We start from the raw sequence: 23,055 nt of genomic DNA on the forward strand, positions 1-23,055 counted from the left end.
GCATGTGTGTTTGGAGGTCACAGTTCCACTTGGCCCCTGATGCAAGTAGACAACTAAAACCTATGTCGTATTGTCACTAGACTATGGCAGGCCTTTCTTTGACGAGAGCCTAATTAAAATTTCTTTCAGGTGTCATGGTTCGTCACATGGCACCAACGAACTATGACAATCATGCGAGCAGCTCTTAATATTTAATCATGAGTATGCTAATGCATATGCTCATGACATGTGATCTTTATGGAGAATGATGTTTACCTAGTGAGGCATCTTCCGCCGCTTTGTTAGCATTCACAATTAATTGAGTCACACACAATACAATACATGCTGATTTATATAGCGCTTTCACAACAGAGGCAGCTGTAACAAAGCGCTTAACAAAACAGTTAACATAAAGTAAAATAATAAACACAACACATATCATAAAACACGGATAGTCATGCAGTCCTAACCACTTTTCCATCACACTTTGTTGTTTGACGCAGTTTGAGATGAAAGAGGAGAGAATCAAAGTTTCCTTTGACCAGTGGATCAGAGAAGTCATGCTCAAGATGTGCACACGTCGGCTACAAGCTAAGTTTCAAAGTCAACAAGAACCTGTAGCATCCATTGATGAAAAAAGAGATTGGTTCACTTCTCCTGTCCCATAGAAATCCATTTCAATTCCAAGCGGCGACTCTCGGTTCCAAATACGCATCGGCCATGCGCCGACGCTCCTCTCTCCCCATCCTCAACTTCAGCAGCCATCCATCCAGCCGCACTAACGCCGACTGTCCAACAGTGCCGACATCTCCACTGAACAAATCAGGGTTGTGAAAAATGCTGCCCATTACAGGCGCAAAAAAACACAAGCGCCCCAGGTCTGTCCAGCACCGACAGTCAACGGCGCTGACATTCCTCCCAATCAAAATCTGTGCTGGTACCTTTGACGAATGTCGTGGCCAAAAAACGCTGAAAACAGTCCATATCTGGTCCACACGATGAAACAACAAACAACATGTGACAAAACAAAAAGACATAAACAACAAAAAAGAACAAAAAAGCAGGGCTCTTGAAGAGCACTTGCCGAAGGCTGCCTACTCGAGCACCATCTTGAAAAAAAAAAAAAAAAAAAAAAAAAAAACAAGCTACACAACCACAAAAGCTTCTGAGATCCCGAAAAAGATGAAACCCGCTGATGGGGAGAACTGTACTGATAAGTCCTTGTGATCACTCCACTTTGAATACGTGTACATTCCAAAAAGTCCTCACAACAGCCATTAATCCTGATTTGCTCATTTTTATTAAAAAAAAAATGCATGAATTGTTTCAGTCGTTTTTATTTTGTTGGTTACAGATTTTTTTTTAATATTGTGTTGGAGCTAACGTTGCTGAGCTATTTGTATTTATTTTTCAATATTATTAAATTTTATTTGTCAGTATCATATACAGTAGTTCAATTCACCCTCAAAAATGATTTCAATTGAAATACAGATTCACAATTTGTTTGAATTTCACGCAAATATTTTCTTACAGACAAAAAAAAAGTTCCTCATTGCTGTAATATGTCAATATTTCCTCTTCAAATGTTTTGTTCTTCCTGGAGGGACGTGACGGAAAATACCGGTAACTAAGAAGCACTGGCTGAAGGCAAAGCTATGTGGTTCTTTTAAATAGATGTTATTCGTTTTACAGTATGTTGATAGTAAAGCTGCCAAACAGCGAGAATCCTCTTTTTCAAAGTGGTGTTCACTATCTTCCAATTTGCTGCCTGTTGTGAAGTGAACTTGGTTAACTGCAACCTTATCAAGCTCATATCTAAAATATTGAATTCGATGAAATTGTCAGAAGGGTGATGATGATAAAAAGTGATTTCAAGAGGGTCTTTGTACTGCCTGACGTTTTGTGCCCGAATACTAAATATGAATACGGTGATCCCACTGTGCATTGTTAGATCTCAGACCCACATGCAAACGGTGCCAATCCATGATATAAAGTGATCATGTAAAAAACAAACCAAAAAACGGGGTTTTAGACTACACGCTGTATTTACATAGATGTTTTTAAACATGTGAACAGTCCAAACATAATTCAACACGTTATTTTATGTTTAACAGATTATATAGTGGGACAGTGATAGCTGAGCCATGATATAGTGGCCGATTACTGACGATACTATTCAGCGGATTGTAACTTTTCATTTGGTAATGACAAAGCACTTCATTAAACTACTTCACAGACAATCCAGTCAGACAAAAGTTCAAAGAGACAGACCTCGGTGATGCGTGGGTTGGTGCACTTGACATTAGCGGCGGAGAGGTCGAGCCAGCGGCTGGCGTACGGCGATATGGGCGGACAGTGCCGCTTCATGGTGCACCTGCCCTCGTTGCTGCACCAGCCGCACTGGAACTTCTTCTCTGCCCGCAGGCACATGCCGCAGCTGTCTCGCTGGGCGCTGCACTTGTACAGGTGCACTGAGCGAGGGACACACATACACATATGCTGATTTATTCCAGAGTGATTTGGCAAAATGGCTGATCCAGAATCGCGGCATGATAAAATATGCCCCCATGCAATTGATCAAAATCCACAAACAAGATAAATTTACTGACCACCGAAGACATTCATTTTTGTTAACTCTAGCGCAGTGGCTCTTCACACTAATTTTTGTTAACTCTAGCGCAGTGGCTCTTCACACAGAAATGTCTAAATCGAATCAGTGGATCTAGTGTGACTGTCTCCTTTGTGGCAGAAAATGCCTTCAATTTTAAATCAAATCGCCTCAAAAGAAATCCGATAAAATTGAGGGGATAACATTCGTGGACATGCTTTGTTAATAGCGGTTAGGTGGTTGGTTGATTTGCGAGGTTGTTTGGTTGTTCACGTATTTATTAAGTTACTTTACTGATAAAATGGCTTAATTTATTTGGTTCATTGGCTTATGAATTTCAGGATGTCAACACATTTAGAGCCGTATTTTCTTGCTCCGCTAAAGTCAAGCGCACAGTACAGTCTGTGCCCATGGGTGGTGTTTTCTTTCTCTTGGTAGTTTCCTAGACTTTGCACAGGTAGAATTAAACATAAGTGGAATAGAAGCAGACAATTTCCGTCCAATGGGAGCGGCCTCGATATTCCCATTAAAATGTGGTGAAAGTGTTTGTTGTGAAAAACAAAAATTCACTCACTGAGGGCTGCATGAAAAGTGTGTCTTGTCAGTAAACTGCAGGATCTCGCCTTGCAGATGATATTGTCAGACATGCATGCTAGGGGGGCAATACGAGACCAGATTGTATCCTCTGTGGTGCATGCATATGTGTGTAAACACCGGCAGCCCCCACATTTTGTAGTTATGCCGCACGTTCATGGGGGTGCTATTCAAATATTTTGAAGATCATAATGATAATAATTTGTTCAATGAACTGATTCCAACAATATTTCAAAGGGATTATCCCACACGGTTGTCATATTTATGAATGAAACGTGGTAATATCCAACACACACATTTGCGGAGCGCCAAATCTGTCTGCCAGAACAAAACCTTAAAATTGTGTTAAACCACCTGCAAATACCATTTTCACCTGTTTTTTCTGAGCCTAAAATTGCAAGACGGGCCTCAGCATCCGTTTTTACACACCAGGGATATGGCAGCTCAATCCGCCATAATGCCCAGGAAGTTGCAATGTGGTCCCAAACATGCAAGACGAGACTTGCCCTTGAACCAAAATGAAGATGTGCCTGTTTTTAAACAGAGTGCACGTGTGCCTGCCTTCGAAAATAGGGCCCTTAGGTTTTACATGTGTGTCCAATATTCACTTGCTACATCTTGACTGAATAATTAGTGTTGCGCTTTGTTCCTGTAATCAATGTTTTTTTTAATTTTTTTAAATAAATCGGTTTAACCAAAACGTAACATTGCTCAGCATTGACAAGCTATGCTTTTCCAAATACCGGTAGTTGCTTTATAGCAGTGGTCCTCAACTAGAAATGCTGTCGGTCCACTTTTTTTTTTTTTTAAAGACCTAGGTCCGGTCCCATGCACAACGGTCATGGGGAGCAGGGCAATATGCCCATTTAGTATGGTCAAGCTAAGCTTATACAAATCAACACTCCTCACAACCAACCAATAATGGGGTGCATGAAAATAACAATTATTCACTTTGCCAGTACACAGCAAATAATGAGGGGTATTGTGTTGAGGCACAGGAACTCTTTTATTTTGTTAAGTTGTGCCTGCTTAATAATAAAAATGTCTTATTTCCCTAAAAGGGCTATTTCTATTTTAACTTTGTTAAACAGTAGTTGTAATTTTCCCATTAATTTAACAAAAACAAAATACAAATTTTACCAAAATAGATACTAAACATAAAAACAAAAATATAATTTTCATTTGTACAATTCCCCTTTTCACATCCCTTCTGAAATCACTTAAAAAATATATCAGAAGAGGAGTTAAGAACCATTTTAAATACTGACACAAGGGAGCACAGGAATGTGCAGTACTTTTCTTCCACTATAGGTGAATGCAATGTCTGATGCATGCAAATATTATTTGAGGACGCCATTGGGATGTTCATTTACCATGTTGCGGTGTTCTGCTATTAAACAGCTGCAAAGTAGACGGCAGCAGAACTGCACACAATCGAAACCTCCCGCGATTCGTTTTGTCTAATTGTCTGTGTGCGGCTCTCCTGGGCTGAAGCTGTGAGCACAATGTGGCGTCGCGCATGCGTCTGTTTCCTGGCACAATCATCCATTTTGAATGGGTGCTGACACTTATGTATGGACACACCTTAAGTTCAGAGGAGCCAATCAGCGCATCGTATATGCTTACGCTTATGTATGGCCACACCTTAAGTTCAGAGGAGCCAATCAGCGCATCGTTATCGCCGACATGCCCTGCTCAGGCAGGGTCTCGAGTGAGTCAAATACTGTATAATACACACAAAGTCGCGCTGCAGCGGGCCCCTGCATTACATCTGTTAGTGCACGCAAAGAATACAACGGATAAATTTAACAAGCGATCGCGGTAATGCGCAGATTATAGTCCACAAATATAAAATGTATAACGTAAAAATCAATTTATAAATTATTTTATACAATTTGCCGAGGGTCCGGACAGAGGAGGTCCGGACCGAGGAGGTCGGCGGTCCGGTCGTGGATCGCGGTCCGCCATCCGGTCGTGGATCGCGGTCCGCCATTTGAGGAAGAGGGCTTTATAGTTTATGTATGTTGTGTTGGATTGTGTTGCAGTTTTCTAAGAGCAGAAATTCATGACTATGTCTGTCCTTGATTACGATCATGGCGAGGCAGCCCAGGCAAACAAATTTGCAGCTCCATCTTTCACCTCTTGTGACACACTAATGACTGCCTGCTACTCAATAAGCGCTTATTGGGATTGTGAACTTTCCCTGCGAGCACTTTGGGCGGGCCTTGAGACGCCCTTAGTGACCCATCCATCCCTAGCATTGTGGAATGAGTCTCTCACACTCCAGGCTAATGGCATAGACAGATTGAGAAAGACACCTTTAATCTTCTCGGGATTGTCGATGATGAAATTGCCATTCCACACAATGGCGAGCTCCACCGCCAGGTCGCTGATCTTTACGCCCTCGTACATGTACTGGAAAACAGTAAACAGTCGTGAGTGGAGAAAGGACGGAAAGGCGGAAGAGAGGATGAAAGGGCAGCGGTGAGACGAGTGGCTTTTTAACCATCTGTCATCATCCACGTCAGAAGACGATGCCCTTTTCATGCATTGCCACAGACGACACGCCTTGCATTGTAATCGAGCAACAAAGAGAAGACATCTCCTCTCCCGTATTCATCTGCAGCCAATTGCTCTGGTTTTCTGGCTCTGAAACCCCCAGGTTTAAAAGACAAGGTCACAGCAAATTAGAGGGAACATTTATTTGCTTTCAAAAGAAAATAGGGAAAAGAGTAGAAAGGTTCAATTAAATGACATTCGGAGCAGCAAACCGTGTATGCGCATAGACCATGTGTCAAAAGATGATTCAAGAAAACAAAATGTCAAAAAATGGGTGAACCAAGTTTAATAGTAAAACGTCACCCACAATAACAAAACCCTTACCGAACTGTTCTGGCACTGCACGCTGGTGCTGTTGAAGCGTAGCGCAGTGACGCGATGGCCGACACCCTGCACCTTCACCACACACTCGTAGCCGCGCTGACCCGACTGCGGCTGCGGGAGATTGCGGGCCCTCAGGGTGATTGGTCGCACCTCGCCAGCCGGGATGAGGATTTGCCCGGAGTGGAGAAGCTGGGGGCAGTCCTGAATAATAAAGAGAGAAAAAAAATCTGACAAGCAGGAGTGGAATTCATGGAAATATAAAATCAACCAAATTTGGAAGGAAAAGTAAGCATCTATCCCTCTTTTTGGGATACACACCTTCTTTATACAGGCCAACTGAGCATTTACCTGATCCAAATTCCTCTGATATTCTCAATCACCTAAAATTGGTTTATTATTGAAACCGATTGTCATAAGTAGTTTGATGGTGCATTTCCGTCCATGGTGTCCGTAAATTGCCGGTCTGCCTGCATCATTTCTGGAGTGTTTACATAACTGTTTCTCCACAAGATATTAAAAATCTGTCACTGTCATCTATCTCGATGTCTGCCCATCATCATCTGTAATACTAATGCGCACTTCAGTATGTCCCTCGGGGATTACAGAAGCAAAGACATCTCTAATCCCAATAATACATGTCCTGCTTGCAAGTTTTTACTGCATATTAAAGCCATGCTTAGATCCAAGCAGTTGTGTTTGTGAAATGTATGCGCTGTGGTATCAGTTTAGGGGTTATATCTGGAGAGCCACTACCTAAACTACGTAACCACAGTAGATCTAATGTGGAATCAAACCATCTATCTGTATTCCCTAAAGGTTTTCCTTGGAATAATCGTGTTTAATCATTGCAACAAATGAGTCACCCATTTGGTGGCTTTCAAAAAACTTTTGAAAGCACATGCATCCTGCGGAAAATGTTTGTGTTTTAGCCGTTGACGCTGTAGCTCAATTCCAATTTTGTTTTCACATCACATCTGCAGTGTGAAGCCTCATCTGTACATCCGACCTATACATCATCACTCAATGCGGACTTTTATGTAATCCCATTTGAACCATGAAGCATAAAGTGGACATTTGTGGTGATCGTCGTGATTCGGCCACACAGATGGTTCATTTATTCCAGTGACGTGATATCGTCTTTAATAGATATCTCCATTAAATGTGGAGATTGAGGAGTATTGCCTCATTTCACCAAAATATTTCTACCTCCTCTTGCCTCACTACTCTGGCAATATGAGATGGTGAAATGAGTCCCTACCCACGGAACCATATTTACTTCAGTAAACACTGCCATGTGACTTTTTTTTTGCGTACATGTAACTTAATCTGTGTTATGTGCTATATGCGCAAGCGTGTCACACCACGAGCGCATTGGATTCACATTAGAAGTCACATTTATTTTTGTGATGGGAATGAGTACATAAGGAGATGGGATTTAACAAAATTTAGCCTGAGTAATCTCACATATGATCCTGCGGCATTCAAATCACGAGCACCTCGTGGAAAAATTCAGGGGGTGCAGCATGGAGTCAACGTTTGAAGATCAATTGAGGGGTCGCCATGAAAACGAGCACATGACGGCCGATTCCTTGCTCCTTTCAGCTTTAATTTTGATTATGACTACAGAGGAATGGAGTTGCTGAGTTACATGACAAACTGAATATTAATGTCTGTCAAGGCGTTGACTAGTGAATATACAGTATGTATGGTTTCGTTCAGTCCATTCAAGCAAGTTTGTGTTGTACCTCTGAGGCGTTGACTCTGCCCTCCAGGAAAGAACAGCTGCTCGGGTCATGGGTGCACATGTTGCGATATTTACACCAGTGGCACAGAAATGTGCTGTTTACACAGGACAGACACCTGCAGGATCAAGTAGACTCATTAGTGCATGCTGTACAAATGACAGAAAAAATAAATCAAATACATATAAGGCAATATAAATTTGAGTAAGAGTTAACAGTGATGGATGGATGGATGGATGGATGGATGGATAGGTTTATAAATAACAGACAGACAGACAGATGATGGTGATAGACAGCTGTTGAGGGAATAGAATGAGGAGAAAAAGGACTGTTTTCTTCCCGCCAAGACAACAAAGGCTTGGCTGTGCTGTAGCTGAGCTTTTTTGCTTACATTGATCTCATTAAATTTAATTTGGTATTATGCTTGCAGGGGAGAAAATGTATTTCTGAAGCAAACTAACAAGGTAATTGGATAAAATGTGCAAACCAATGTGAAAAGCCTGGAAGGGGAAGAAACTTGGTTAGCCAGCAAATCATCGTATTTATTTATTTATTTATATCTAATTTTGATAGACAGTTTTTTCACAGTAGCAACTAGGGTAAAAAAACAGGGGTGTGAAATCTTTGGCCTGTGAGAACAAGAGCATCAAGCCCACCATGCAATTCTCAGAAGTAAAACCACACAGGATGAAAAAAAAAACAAATCCCCAAAACATTAACTCACAAATAGCAATAATTAGAGATGGTTTTCTGTACGGAATTTTCTGTACGGAACAAGGTAGAAGGGTATCAAGACGGGAGGTGTTACTGCCTCACACTCAATAAGTAAACAAACACAGAACAGCTCAGCCTCTGGCGAATTGATGTCACGGCTATCGATATGCTTCAGGCGTAACGTCACACTAGTTAAGTCATTTGAAACAGCATCCCTCAAACATATGTTGCTGTATAAAAGGGAAAAAAAAACTACCGGTACTTCACTGCAAAGGCAACTTCGATTGACATTTAAATGACTTTCCTGGGAAATAACAAATGTCATTGGTGCTTTTATAGTACAGCCTATACCCCGATTTGTTCAGTGGCTATGTCAGCGCTGTTGGACAGTTGGCGATGAGGAGAGAGGAGCGTTTGCGAAGAGCGCCGATGCGTATTTGGGACCGTGAGTCACCGCTTGGAATTGAAATGGATTTCCATGGGACAGGAGAAGTGAACCAATCTCTTTTTCGTCAATGGATGCTACAGCTTCCTGTTGTTGACTTTGAAACTTAGCTTGTAGCCGACGTGTGCACATTTTGAGCATGACGTCTCTGATCCACTGGTTAAAGGACACTTTGATTCTCTCCTCTTTCATCTCAAACTGCTTCAAACAACAAAGCGTGTGACGGAAAAGTTGTTAGGACTGCACGACTGTCCGTGTTTTATGTTATGTGTTGTGTTTATTATTTTACTTTATGTTAACTGTTTTGTAAAGCGCTTTGTTACAGCTGCCGCTGTTGTGAAAGCGCTATATAAATCAGCATGTATTGTATTGTATTGTATAGCCTAATCCAAACTGTTGAAACTGTAGCTTCACAGCCTGATTTGTTCAATTCCAAAAAGAAGACTTCTTCTTCTCCTTTCGGCTTGTCCCTTTTCAGGGGTTGCCACAGCGAGTCATTAATTTCCATCTTTCCCTGTTCTCTGCATCCTCTACTCTGACTCCAACTACCTGCATGTCTTCCCTCACGACATCCATGAATCTCCTCTTTGGCCTTCCTCTCTGTCTCCTACCTGGTAGCGCCATCTCTAACATTCTCCTACAACTGTATCCACTGTCCCTCCTCTGTACATGTCCAAACCATCTCAGTCTGGCGTCTCTAACTTGTTCTCCAAACTTTCCTGTTTGAGTTCTCCCTCTGATGACCTCATTTCTGATCCTGTGCATCCTTGTCACTCCTAAGGAGAATCTCAGCATCTTTAACTCAACCACCTCTAACTCTGCCTCCTGTCTTTAGCATATTGCTCATGTCTCTAGAACCACGGGTGGGCAATTTTTTTCCCAGGGGGGACAAATGAGAAGCAGAAAATATTGTGGAGGGTCGGGCCAAAAGTTAGACATAAATATAATGTAACATTCTCCTCCACCATCACACTCACCACCGGTTCTCCTCAAGAATGTGTACTGAGCCCCCTGTTGTTCACGCTCTACACATTTGACTGCTCTGGGGCTCTTATTAGCGGTCCAGTTTGCGGAACGTTTTTAACATGATAACAATCAAACCATCATAGGAAATGTTCATTTACTCGAGCCACAAGCAATTCACTATGAGCATGCAAATTGCCAGAATCGGACTGAGTAAGAATCACTTCCTTGTTTTTCAAAGTCTCGTAGATTTGAATCTTTCCCACTCTAGAATGTTTCGTACTTTGTTACCCTCTCTCCCTGTGCTCTGTAACTTGAAGTAACTGCACCGCCTGGTGTTGAAATACCTATCATTACAAGCCCAAATGAAATGAATGCAATCAAACCTTAATTGTGCAACAATCTTCGGCAAGCCGGATTAAAACGACCAACGGGCCGGACCCGGACCGCGGGCCATAGTTTACCATCCCCTGCTCTAGACCATATATCACACAATTCCAAAAAGAAGACAAACTATTGATTTTTCACTTTCAAAGAAAGAAAAGATTTAATGTGTTACATTTGGTATTTGTTTTTAATTGTACAGTATACCGGTATATTATTTAGCTGAGCCTGAGGTCAGCTAGCTTAAGGCTAATGCTAACATGTGCCATGATTAGCATATGTGGCTGTATTTTAACCCTTTAATCCAAGGGGTCACAAACTCGAGAGCCCCTGTCCCGCTTGTTTTAAATGTTTACCTTCTCCAACACACCTGATTCAAATGATCAGGATTGTTATCATGCTTATACAGAGGTTGCTGTTGAGCTGATTAAAGGCTTTTCCATTCATTTTAATTTATAAAGATCTGTTTTAAATTACCGATGTGGTCAAGTAACAAATTAAACTCGTATCATGTTTCAAATGCTGTCATCTTTGTTTTCGACCCCTTGTATAATCAACATTTCTTCGACTGTTGCATCATCTATGTAGAACGTTACTGTAATGGGTTCCCTCCTGTCCCAGGTTTGACAACAGCTTTGGCCATAACCTTGACAACAAAAATAGCCATAGCTCAAGGAAGTCGACAATATACAATATTGTCTCTAGAACCAGATATTGTATACTTCCTTATACAATACAACTTCCTTATACAATACAATATTCACCCACGACCTTGATCGTTCGCCTCCCAATTTCTGTAAACCTTCACGTTACCATAAACAACACAGGCAACACCTGTCGTCGTCATGATCACACCATACGGCTTGCTTTTAAGAGACATCAATTTCGAGAGAGGGGTTTGACTCCCACTTTGCTGGGTTCGACCTTGAAATATAATAAAAGCTTGTGGGGGGTTGGGGGGTTTATAAAACCACAATCAGTACTGCAATGCTGCAGCACACCAGACACCACAAATGCCAATAAATTTAGTGCTGTCTATTTATTGTATCATCATTAGCTGCCTAGGGGTGGTGAGGGAGGCTTGGGTGAGGGGCGTGGGGGGATTTAGTGTGGCGATGGAAGAATTTGAAATATGCTGTGTGGGAGGAAGTGAGACACATGTAGTTTTTTGTGTGTGGAAGTGAAGTATTAATAGGCTGCAACTGCCAGAGTGTTGCGGCGTCAGGATTATTAATGATGTCATACTGCAGGGCAAGAGCGGCGTTGGACGTAAAATATTCATCACAGGGAGTTTGCAGGGGTCACCGCCACGCTAATGAAGGGCCGTGTATGTATGATGAGCTTCCCACTGCTCTCTGTAATGACTTAATTGGGTATGCTCGCGTATTTATGTCGCAGTCAAAGACCCCTTTAGCATCGGCGGTGTGCCCTCTGCCACTGCGGGGTAATTTCACTACGAACACTTTCATCAATCAAATGCAACCTCCAGGAGTAACATTATTGTGTATCAACGAATGATGACGTTATGAGATCGTAGCTCAGGGTAATTTACCGAACAGTAAATTGTGTGCGCTATGCCGCTGGTTCAAATCCCAAGATGGTATACAGCGGCAGCCTGAGTTTCAAGTTTAATTTGCTCTGTAACTCAAATCATCTCAACTTGTCTTTCCCCATTGAAATGAAAGGAAAGGAAAACAGAAGAGTTCCACAGGTGACTCAGTAAGTTTCAGTAATATTACTTTTTTGTGGAGGATAATGAATATATACCCATAGGTTTTGTTACATTGCCACATCATGCTGTTTGTGTTAAAATATTCATTGTTTAAAGAGTCATGTGAATCTACAACATGGAACTCTTTGTTTAGTTTCAGTCAACTGGTATTTTTTTAAATAGTTTGTTGGGAAGTGAGTTGGTTTCATTGACACCAACCAGTGCTTCTATTAAAAAAAAAATGCTCAAAGGTCAAAGCAAAACACCGTCTGAGCAATGGCTCTTTTGTCCAAAAACTGAGACTTGTATGTCAAGGCACCTCTGTAAATGGGTTTCGAAACAGCCAAATTTACGTAACGTGGAGAGATCGTCAAATTTATGTTGATTATCATGGCCACAGAAACCTTTAGGGTGGTCTACCACTAGTTTGATCGAGGTCAATTGTTAAAGTGGGATACAATCATACTGAAATTGTTTGTAGATTTTATTTTATTTTTTAACGTGTGACCTATACATGAAGCAATATAAATAACCAAGTATCTTTAATTGTTTATTGTTTAATCTTATATTGTGGGGTGTCCTCGAGACGACAAACATGGCACACCACACACACTGACAGTCGCAAGTATTGTCACAGTCGGTTAATACATCACGGGTGAAAACTGGACTTCTTGTCATTTTGATTGTGGTGAATGAATTTAGAGACACATACAAATGCTCAAGACAAACAATTGCTCTTTGAGTTGTTTCCGAAAACAGCGCGAGTTTGACGTTACTTCCTTGTTGGCTATCGTCATGTTTCACATCACAATTCTGGAGTTTGTGGATTGGCTGATTAGTATTCGGGAAGATTGAATAGATCTAGTGTTTGCAATTAGGAAGGCAGGAGAGACTGTTTTTAGGGCAGGTTGGGGAGGAACGATCACTCTTAACCCACCGCATACTGCAGGATAATCTTTCAAGGTAGATGCATTTGCTGACTTCGATCGGAAAGGAGACATAGTGTTCTAATTGAACCCAATTATCGGTTTTCTTAAGGCAACAACACTTTGGTGTAATGTAAGCAAAAAGCCACAACAAAGCAGTTTTTCCCGTTTTTTTTTTTTAACTTCTGAACAATCTTGCGGATCGGTGGGGCTTGCAAATCTGCCTCAAAATCAATGGTTCTGGATTTAAATCTGCTCTGACTTGTCTTTGTTAAGTCCTGTAGAATCTTAACATAATCCATTTGTCACTGCTGTTTGTCAGTGCTGCCACAACTCTGATAATACCTTAAAGGTCCATTAACAGTGGCTGGGCTCAGGATCCATCCAACCATTTTCTATGATGTTGATTGAGTAATCTCACCACTTCGCCAATGGTTTTAGGTGATACTGCAATATTTGTTTAGCCTTCTCTTAACTTCCAGTAGCCGAACAGAAATAGGGACAAACGGTACAGTCAGAATGCTACTTGTGTAACTTACAGAATAAAAATGTTTTTTGGGCAGAAGGCAAACACCACCAATCAAAGGGAATCAACTGCAAGGAACAACATTTTTTAATTCTTCATTAATCATTCAATCATCATTCTTCCACACAAACCTTAAAGTGAGCCCGCCTGATTTCGAGTTGACAATTAGCGAAAAGACTGAACTCATATCCATGAAGAGGCAGTGCAATGAAATATTTAATGCTGTACCATAACAATGAAATGTTAACACTTTTGGAAAAGTCATAGAGTCTTGTAAAATTATCACTTCATCGTGCAGTGTTAAATTATTTTTATTACAGAGTAGACTATGATTTTTTTTCTTTTTTTGCGTAAGTCTCAAAAAATACTGTATATATATATATTCCTACCCGAGACCCAAAGTAATACATTATGTATTGTTATAATCCCTATTCATTTTCTACAACAAAATAAAAAGCCATTTGCCAAGAAAATGTGTGCTGCTTAGCGATCAATAACTTTATAATAACCCAATAAAATGTGACTTATAACCATTTTGGTTCCAAGAAAAACAAAATATATCTATATGTATAGTATAAATATGAAATATAATGGCAACAAGTGATAATTTACGAAAATGTATTTCTGCCACATTTCTCATCCATTTACTACTGGTTCACTACCTTTAATAAAGCATACATAGGAGTGTTTGCAAAGCTGATTTTTTTTTAATGATACAATAAACAGAAGAAAATGGGCAAAGGTAAAGCCAGGTATTTTTTTTTTGAAAATTTTACAAAATTAAATGACCACCGTACCAAGAGTGATAATCCAGTTATTGCTGTCTCCTAATATGACTTCAGGTTAACATTAATACCGAACACATGTCTCTTATAAAGCAGTGTGGTTCAGAGATGTTCCAAGGTGCCATTTATGACGATAAATGCAGTCCCGCTAGCATTATAGTTCCAAGCCAAGTCACTCACCATGTTTATTGTCTATCAGCATGGTATAATGTGAACATTTGAGGGAAAAGTCCTCTTTTCATTACTGCATTGTTTCATCTGCCCTCCAGGTACCTGAGCACATCTGACACTATCTTTCTCTTATCTTACAACAAAAACAATTATCAAACGGTTGTCCCTAGGGAAAATGTTGAATCACCCAAAAAAAAAAAAATTAAATGGCATTTAGTGTTATGATTTTTCTATTAAGGCACCTGCAACTATTGTGCTTATTTGCCCATCATCAATGACTGGATCTGTTTGTTCCTATTTACATCTGTTAGAAGGGAAGGTGGTAAAATTCCCAAACAAACAGGCTGTGACAAATGTATCATGTTGACTAAAATGGAATCCGACAGACCAATGTGGCTCAAGAATTTATCTGGGAGCCTCGTCTAAAGCAAGATGCAGTCCATCAGTGACCTAAATGAGGTTGCCAGTTCTTTCCATCGAGTGAGCGAGTGCAGAGGTCTGTGGACTCACATATGGTGCGTGCTGCAGTTGTAGAACTTCACCTCCGTGCTGGCCACCATTTGACCTGTCTCTTTGGAGTTCAGCCTCAGCTTTACGCCAGCCCAATCTGACACAGGAAAGAGGTGGACAATGTCAATAAAAGGCTGGATTTAGAGTACATTGCCTGTGTTAAGTGTAACAGATCAGATGTTTTTTGTTTTTCCCCTCATGTGACATGATTAAGATATGAGCCATGGTAGTATAAATAGAAAACAAACATGGAATCAGATATCTTCTGTTTATAATCCAAATGCAAGTCAAAATCGGATGAATATTGGATGTCGGCCAATGCGAGTGCAGTAGAAGAGCTCCAGCAAGTCATTGCATGCTTGACCTCATTGAAATATAGGAATCCTCAACAGATTTTTTTCTTCTTTTCATGTGTGAAACGAAACTTTCCGCACTAAAAGACGCACTGGATTATGAGGCGCACCTTCATTGAATAGCTATTTAGTATTTTTTTTTCTTCTTGTCACAAGGCATAATATGTAATGAGGGGGCGGATGGATGGGAAGGGCCGGGGGGGGGGGGGGGGGGGGGGGGGGCGGGGGGTAACGCGACGCGGCCCATTCGACCAACTGCACGGTCCACTGAGCGGTCCACGTCGTGGGGGAAAAAACAGGAACGATGAAGGCGGTGATACAAGGGTGTGTATGCGCGTGTGATTGTCTGGTTGTGTGTGCATGTCAGGCCGCAGCTGCTTCGTCAAGGTCTTCTCATGGAGACAGTCCTGGCTTATCAGTCAATGGCCGAGAAGGAGGGGGTGATGGTAGGGCACTAGCTTCCATGCGTACGTTCCTCCAGGGGAAAGGTCGAGATAGCAGATGTTTTGGGAACGGCCAAATCCGCAATTTCTTTCTTTTCTGAGCGCGGATCCCAATTTCTCCAAGTTGTTCTCCATCTTGCAATGACGCTCCAAAACCGCATCCATTTTTGCGGTTGAGCTCAGTCACCGCTTGAGTCTGAGTGTTGGACATCCGCGCCGTGCCATCCAAAAAGACCGGCAGCTTCTTCACATCCAACAAAGCCGCTCCCGTCGGTTGAATTTTACAAAAGATCAGGAAACTGCTAACACCAAACAGCTGCATACCTGCTATCAGAAGGCCGATAACGTAGATGTCTTCCACATCCTCAATGGACAGTATTGACAGGCACACCATTTTCCACTTCCTCCAGGGATCTAGGGTGTACCCGGCAGCAAATGTCCCTGAGGGGCAAGTAGGCTCCCCACTGCCTGCTCTTCTCGTCAAGATTTTGTCGATGGCTTCGAGAGACCAGCCAACCAATTCCATGGTTTGTTTTTAGGATGAAAATACGGCAGGAGGCTAGGTTAGTCAGACAAGGACAGCACATAGATTGAATGGCGAGCAAGGGAGTGTGAGGGGAGGACAGGAGCAGAGCAAAAAAGCGTCCGCCTTCGTCGAGAGCCAAGCAAGAAGAAAGAACGAAAGAAATTACCATAATGACCATACAAAAGATGCAACGGATTTTAAGGCGCTCGGTGAGCTTTTAAGAAAATTGAAGACATTTTGGTACGCCCTGTAGTGCGGAAAATACGGTAAGTAAAAATTCAAGAGCTAGGCATACATTTTTTTTTTTGGTAAGACATACAGTCGGGGCAGTCACATGTTGACTACTAAACGAACTAGCACTGACTGGACAAGCAATGTAATGTGATCATCTGCAGCCAGTGATGGCCAAGCAGGCGTGTCAGAACTAATTAAACATTTTGAGTTGCGTGTATCTTACCCTCCATGGCAGAGGCTCCGTCAAACCCCTGAGACTGACTTACCAAACCCTTGGGGTTCGATCAAACCCAGGTTAATCTAGAGTCTGGACTCTAGACCACGCTCTGGCACTCCTTTTTTGGTGCACTCTGAGCAATCGAATGTGTGTTTGAAGAGTATTTTCAAATGTGTCCCATTATTAAATAAAAGAAGTCAACCCAAGCCAATTCTTCCATTATTAATGAATTATTGTTTGCTTTGGTGTTTTCCATTCCCAGGGTTTATGCTTGTGTAGTTATTCACGTGCAATGTGGGTGTCACCTGGGATAGCATATGTAGCTTAAAATCCTAAATGGACACTTTGACCTACTGTGTCAATTAGCCAAAAATGTGGAAAAATTGCGTCAAAGAGGGGTGAGGAGTAGGCTAGATAATAAGGCTAAACAAAAAAAAAAGGAGAGAGAAGGTGCGGGCAAACAAGAAACAAAATGTTCAGTATTTTCTTATCTCCTCGCTGGTCTTTCTGCAAAGCGTGCTGCAGGGTGAAAACTTGAGAGGATTACTGCACTCGGAGGACAAACTATTTGCATATTAAACAAAATTAACCTGTCTTTTGTTCATGTCTCAAGTAATAATATCACGGTCGGCTATAGAGTCCCAACTTGAAACTGTGGATTCAGCATGACTTGAACTTCATCTTATCGGCTCGATACTCACAAACACACACTTAGACACATAAGCACACACTCCCAAGAGAACTGCAGTGAGCGTTTTTACAGTCCATTAAAGTTTGCTCTTACTTCTAATTGCTTGCCGTACACACACACACACACACACAAACACACACAAACACACACACACACACACACACACGGTAGCTTGTTAAGCTTCTTCAAAAGCTGCGACATCATCACCACAGAATGAGAGAAAGTGAATGCCATGAAGTGTTGATTTTGCTGCACTATGTTTGGAGAGTCGCCTCTTTTCAAGGGGACATGTTAATCCAAACTTTGTAACTGTTTCACTACAAATAGTTCCCACCCAGCAATTATGTAAATATTTTTGTGACGCGTCTATTTTCAAAAATATGTCTCTGGAGCTATTCTGCTTTCAGCAGAATTATGATACCACAATTAGGTTAAATTAGCCAGTGGCTAATAGGAGTCCATTCATTTGCAGTCTGGACTCTCAGGGGTTAACATTTCCTGCTTTGGACGGGTCTCAGACTTTTCAGACATTTACTGTCCTATGCCTACTGTCTGATCTTTTCTTCTTACTCCAACTGTCCTAAAGCAATATTTGGATTTTTTTTAATTAAAAAAAAATAAAAGTAAAAGAAAGCGTTATGCATCCAAATTTTGTCACAACCAATCTTTGGCATGTTTTTGCCCTGTTGAACCAATTTTATGATCATGTTATGATTTGGAAGATGTCCTCTTAAGACCGATCCTTTGCACTTCAGACAGTGAGTTACTTTTCACTGGCAACCTATTCAATAAAAGTCACTGAGCAACAAATCTTTTATTCAGGCGCACCTCGTCCTTCTGGTATCAGCGGGACCTCCTTCCCTGCCGGGGACAGACACATGACCCTGTTGCCATTGACGTGTCCTTCCACCTCGGCCTGCTGCCCAAAGGAACAGGTGATTCCTACCGAAAGGTCCGGAACATTGTTCACCTCCAGCAGCAGCTAGGAAAAGGGCAGATGCGTCGCGATTACTCAATAAGCTCACCTCGCTGTTCGTCAGACAGGATTGAGTATGAAGCCACAGGTATTGAGATGCTTTGAAACGAAAATTGGCTGACTCTGCTTAAGTTAGCTGCGCCAGTTGGCCTTATCTGAGTTGATAAAATGTATATGATGAAGGTAATCTTTGAATGCTCGTCGAAGTGAAGATTCTTCTTTAAACTTTGTACTTGAGAATACTGTCTGGAAGCTCAAGTCAAACACTGCATGTAGCCGGCATACAAAGTACGTGTTCAAACCCATGCAGGGTGTTGTTGATGTTGACTACTTGCGTGGCAACGTACTATCGTATGGGCGAGAGAGGACGTGAATCAGACTCACTGGGACGCTGTGGGCTGATACGGCGATGCTCTCTGGGTGAGCGATGACCTTCACGCAGCGGTCAATGTCAGTGTTGAAGCGGTAGGCCTCGTCTGCCCTCGGGCAGCGATCCCTTCTTGAACACCTGTACAACAAACAATGCAGATAATTTGATACATCATCTCGGTCAGTGATAGCTTTTATTTATCTTCAGCTGGTACAGAATGCCGCTGCTCGCCTCTTGACTGGTACTCGTAAGAGGGAGCATATAACTCCTACTTTGGCATCCCTTCACTGGCTCCCCATTCATTTTAGAATTATTTTTAAGATCCTCCTCTTTGTTTTCAAATCTCTGAATAATCTCGCGCCACCTTACCTCTCTGAGCTCATACGCCCCTACACCCCTGCCCGGCGCCTCAGGTCTGTGGACCAGTCTTTGCTAGACGTACCAAGAACTAAACTGAGGCTCAGAGGGGATCGAGCCTTTTCTGTTGCTGGTCCATCTCTCTGGAATGACCTCCCACTGAACATTCGGCAAGCCTCCTCGCTGCCCATCTTTAAATCCCTCCTCAAAACTCACTTGTATTCTTTGGCGTTTGACTCAGCATGACTTAGATTTGCTATTGGTTTTACTGCTTGGTGCTTTCTACCGCCTTATTACTTATTACTTATTACTGATTCATCTTACTGTTTATTGTATATGTTAAATCGCTCCATGTACAGCACTTTGTATGCAGCGATGGCTGTTTGAAAGTGCTCTATAAATACTGTTGACTTGACTTGACTTGACTTGATCTATCCATCCATCCATTTTCTGCCGCTTATCCGGGCCAGGGTCGCGGGGGCAGCAGCTATAGCAGGGAAGCCCAGACTCCCCTCTCCTTAGCTATTTCTTCCAGCTCTCCCCGGGGGATCCCGAGGCGTTCCCAGGCCTGCTGGGTGACATAGTCTCTCCAGCGTGTCTTGGGTCGTCCTCGGGGTCTCTTCCGGTGGGACAAGCCCGGAACACCTCACCAGGGAGGCGTTCAGGAGGCATACGAATCAGATGCCCAAGCCACCTCATCTGGCTCCTCTCGATGTGGAGGAGAAGCGGCTCGACTCTGCGCCCCTCCCGGAAGACCAAGCTTCTCACCTTCTCTCTAAGGGAGAGCCCGAACACCTTGCGGAGAAAGCTCATTTCGACCCCTTTTATCCGGGATCTCGTTGTTTCGGTCACGACCCATAGCTCGTGACCATAGATGAGGGTTGGAACGTAGATCGACCGGTAAATTGAGAGCTTCGCCTTTTGGCTCAGCTCCTTCTTTATCACAACAGACCGATACAAAGTCCACTTTTATGTATTTCTTTATTCATTTATTTATTTATTTTAAGACAAGGACTAGTTCATTCAAGTATGTATGTAGCCATTCAGAGATGAAGATGGGGGTTGATGGGGTACATATGCCCGTACATTTATATATATATATATATATATATACAGTATATAGATAGATAGATAGATAAATCACAATTATCATGACTTGTTTTTCAATTGTCAGTTTTCAAGCATCTGTACTGAAAATTAAGGTACCGTAACTAGAGGGTACCTGTACTTGAATTTTTTTATTAACATGTGAAATGTGTTTTTTTTTTCAAATAAAATGATGATGACCAGAGAAAGTTATTGAAACATTTTTGTACTCAACAGTACAATTAGAATAATATGTAGTCAGACAGTGTAAAATGTAATAATAATGTCAATGCCTTAAAACATAAAATCTCTTATTTTTAAGTTATGGTCCATGTCAAGTATTTTAATGTCATTGCTCCTTGCAAATGTGTGTGTTGAAATGGTGACAGGATGAAGCATTTTCATGCTTTTCACATCATTGCTTGGGTGGAATCTGGGTGCAAATGATTCAACAGGATTGTTGTGTTGCATTTAAAATGACTTTTTGTTGTTGTTGTTGTTGTTTTAATCGTTGCTCCAGGCTTGCAACACTGATTGGAATACTTATCCTGGCTTGTATCTTAATTATTCATCTATGGAAGACATTTTGGACAACGTTATGCTTTTTTCTGGGAACAGTTTGGGGAATACCCTTTGGTTTTCCAGCACGGTTGTGCCCCAGAGGACAAAGCAAGATCCACAATGGCAAAAGGGACAAATTATTAAGATGGGTTTTTTTTGTTTTGTTTTGTTTTCACCAATTTTAAAAGCATTAACTTGTTGAAGCAGACTGTGTTGTGACCCACAGTCTTGTGACAGTGTCACCTCTCAGTAGCTTAAGACGTGAAGAGGCCCGTTACGCTGAAACACGGGATCGGCATTGAAGACAAAAAGTAGAGTCTCTCAACTGCACTGCTCAATAGTATCAGCACACTGAGCGAAATGTGTTGTGGCCATACACGGCACATCTTTAACGAGCATAACCGAGGGCAGACGGCACTTTACAAGCTCTCCGGTGGCGCCAAGAGTGCTCGAGAAGCTCAGCCATTTCTGTTGTAATTACACTATGATATGAGGGCCAGAAAGGAAAGCTGGGGATAGCTCTGTTTGTGGCTGGACTCCTCAAGTGAGGCTGCGAGGAGCAGCGATTGCTGGCCTGCGACAACTCATCAGCTGAAGTGCCGCCCACAAAATACCATTTTATTTATCAAGTTCTGTTTGTTCCATTGTCCTCACCAAGCAGGTATGCATTCATTTATAGACAGAGCCTCATAATTCAACCTATGAGAATGCTCCACAAAAAGTACGTTTTTTAACCACAACGATGAGCACTCCCTATCTGTAACCATTAATTTCAGTGTATAAATGATTAAATACATCTTGAGGGTGCCTCCTTTTATAAGCACTTTGTTTTGTGACCACATTGATGTTGGTCCAAGACCAATATCTTTTACTCTGAGGAAGATGGAGGTTGGCACTGGATTCATTGCCTGAGTACTAGACTCAGTTTTCAACTTAGAAATTATTTTGAGCTTACCTTTTCAGTGGCTGCATTGTCAGAATTTGTCAACGGGTGTCAAAGACAAGCATCTAAGCACCGATTTCTAGAGTGAGTAGTAACGATAAATTCTAGGGCTCTGACTAGGTATCAGGTTTAAGACCAAGGTCTGGAACGAAAACATGGAATAAGTCCTCGGGCCAGTACTAGACCCAGTTCTAAGGACTCGGGCCAGGGCTATTACTGGGTCTCCAATAGGTAGGTCTATGTCTAAGGGCCAGGTCTATTGTGTAGGGCAAAGAATAGGTCTAGGTGTGAGGACCAGGAAAAGGTCGATGGTCAAATGCCAGCATAAGTTTGGCCGATTGATTGTAGGGAGACCTTGGTGACAGGCTGGCCCAATCAATTGTTTGCCAGACTTGTTGACAGGGTGATGGGTGGAGTGGCATGTCTGTCCTGAGGGCAGATGCTTGAGTCTTAAGTAAGTAACACACCCGGAGTGCAACACCTCTTGTGCTTCAGTGGAACTCATGATATCTCTTAGCGAATGCATGGTTCAAGTGACGCAATTCTAATGTTTTGCTTTCAGATGGCACAATTGGTGTAGTCATCATACCAGGGGAAAAAAGGCATGGAATCATATATCTTCTATTCTGAATGTGACTGCATGCTATAAATAAAGATAAAATGTATATACGCCGATGTAAGTGCAGCGTTAATGCACAGATCAGAAGCAATACATCTGTGCCAGTTTGTCAGTCTGAACGACAGCAGAAATGATTAAAGCATTCAGTATGATATAAATATGGTCCATCAGACAGGGCTCACCTAAATGGTAGCAGCTTGCCCCTAAAATTTGATACGGTACAATTAAATTTGTCATCAACTCGTGCATAACTGCACGAGTTGATGACAAATGCAGTACATTTGCTGTTTTTTTTCTTCCATATTTTTATGTTCCTGACAAACCTCTGCTCCATACTTTGCACATTTATCAGTAATATAGTCAATTTGTGTGGCCCTAAATTTTCTAACTCCTGTGGGCCTACTGTGCTACTAGTCTGAAGCCCTGTAAGAACTTGTCCATCTTTTATTAAGCAAAATAACTGCAGTTGGTGGCCGGTTGTGTAATGTAGACATTACTGTCATTAAAATCATTAAAATGGGGGTAAAAGTCCCACTGAGCCATCTCAACGTCCTGCAACATTGAATATTTGTGTTGGTTATATAATATAATTTACTCCTGTGTTGTTTGTTGGTGGTGACACTCGTTGAGGTGCTTACGTGCAATTTGAGTGTCTGTGAATCCAGTTGGTCTGAATGTACACACAGCCATATTGTACATGTGCCACTTGAAATGTACATCAATTTATTTATTTAATGT

At 41.8% G+C, this 23,055-nt stretch overlaps 1 protein-coding gene across 2 annotated transcripts in view; it reads right to left on the reverse strand.

Annotated features, from left to right (window-relative positions):
• The window catches only part of LOC127607023 (plexin-A2-like), a 122,671-nt gene that overhangs the window by 37,306 nt on the left and 62,310 nt on the right, over window positions 1-23,055 (reverse strand). For both annotated transcript variants that reach the window (XM_052074993.1, XM_052074992.1), the window contains 7 exons: window positions 18,766-18,889; window positions 18,234-18,387; window positions 14,942-15,038; window positions 7,810-7,924; window positions 6,065-6,265; window positions 5,500-5,596; window positions 2,251-2,450 (listed from right to left, as the gene is read on the reverse strand). In XM_052074993.1, coding sequence (XP_051930953.1) covers window positions 2,251-2,450; window positions 5,500-5,596; window positions 6,065-6,265; window positions 7,810-7,924; window positions 14,942-15,038; window positions 18,234-18,387; window positions 18,766-18,889 — 988 coding nt within the window. The remainder of the gene's footprint in view (window positions 1-2,250; window positions 2,451-5,499; window positions 5,597-6,064; window positions 6,266-7,809; window positions 7,925-14,941; window positions 15,039-18,233; window positions 18,388-18,765; window positions 18,890-23,055) is intronic.

This window comes from Hippocampus zosterae, chromosome 9, assembly GCF_025434085.1.
Source record: "Hippocampus zosterae strain Florida chromosome 9, ASM2543408v3, whole genome shotgun sequence".
Classification (NCBI taxonomy): Eukaryota; Metazoa; Chordata; class Actinopteri; order Syngnathiformes; family Syngnathidae; genus Hippocampus; species Hippocampus zosterae.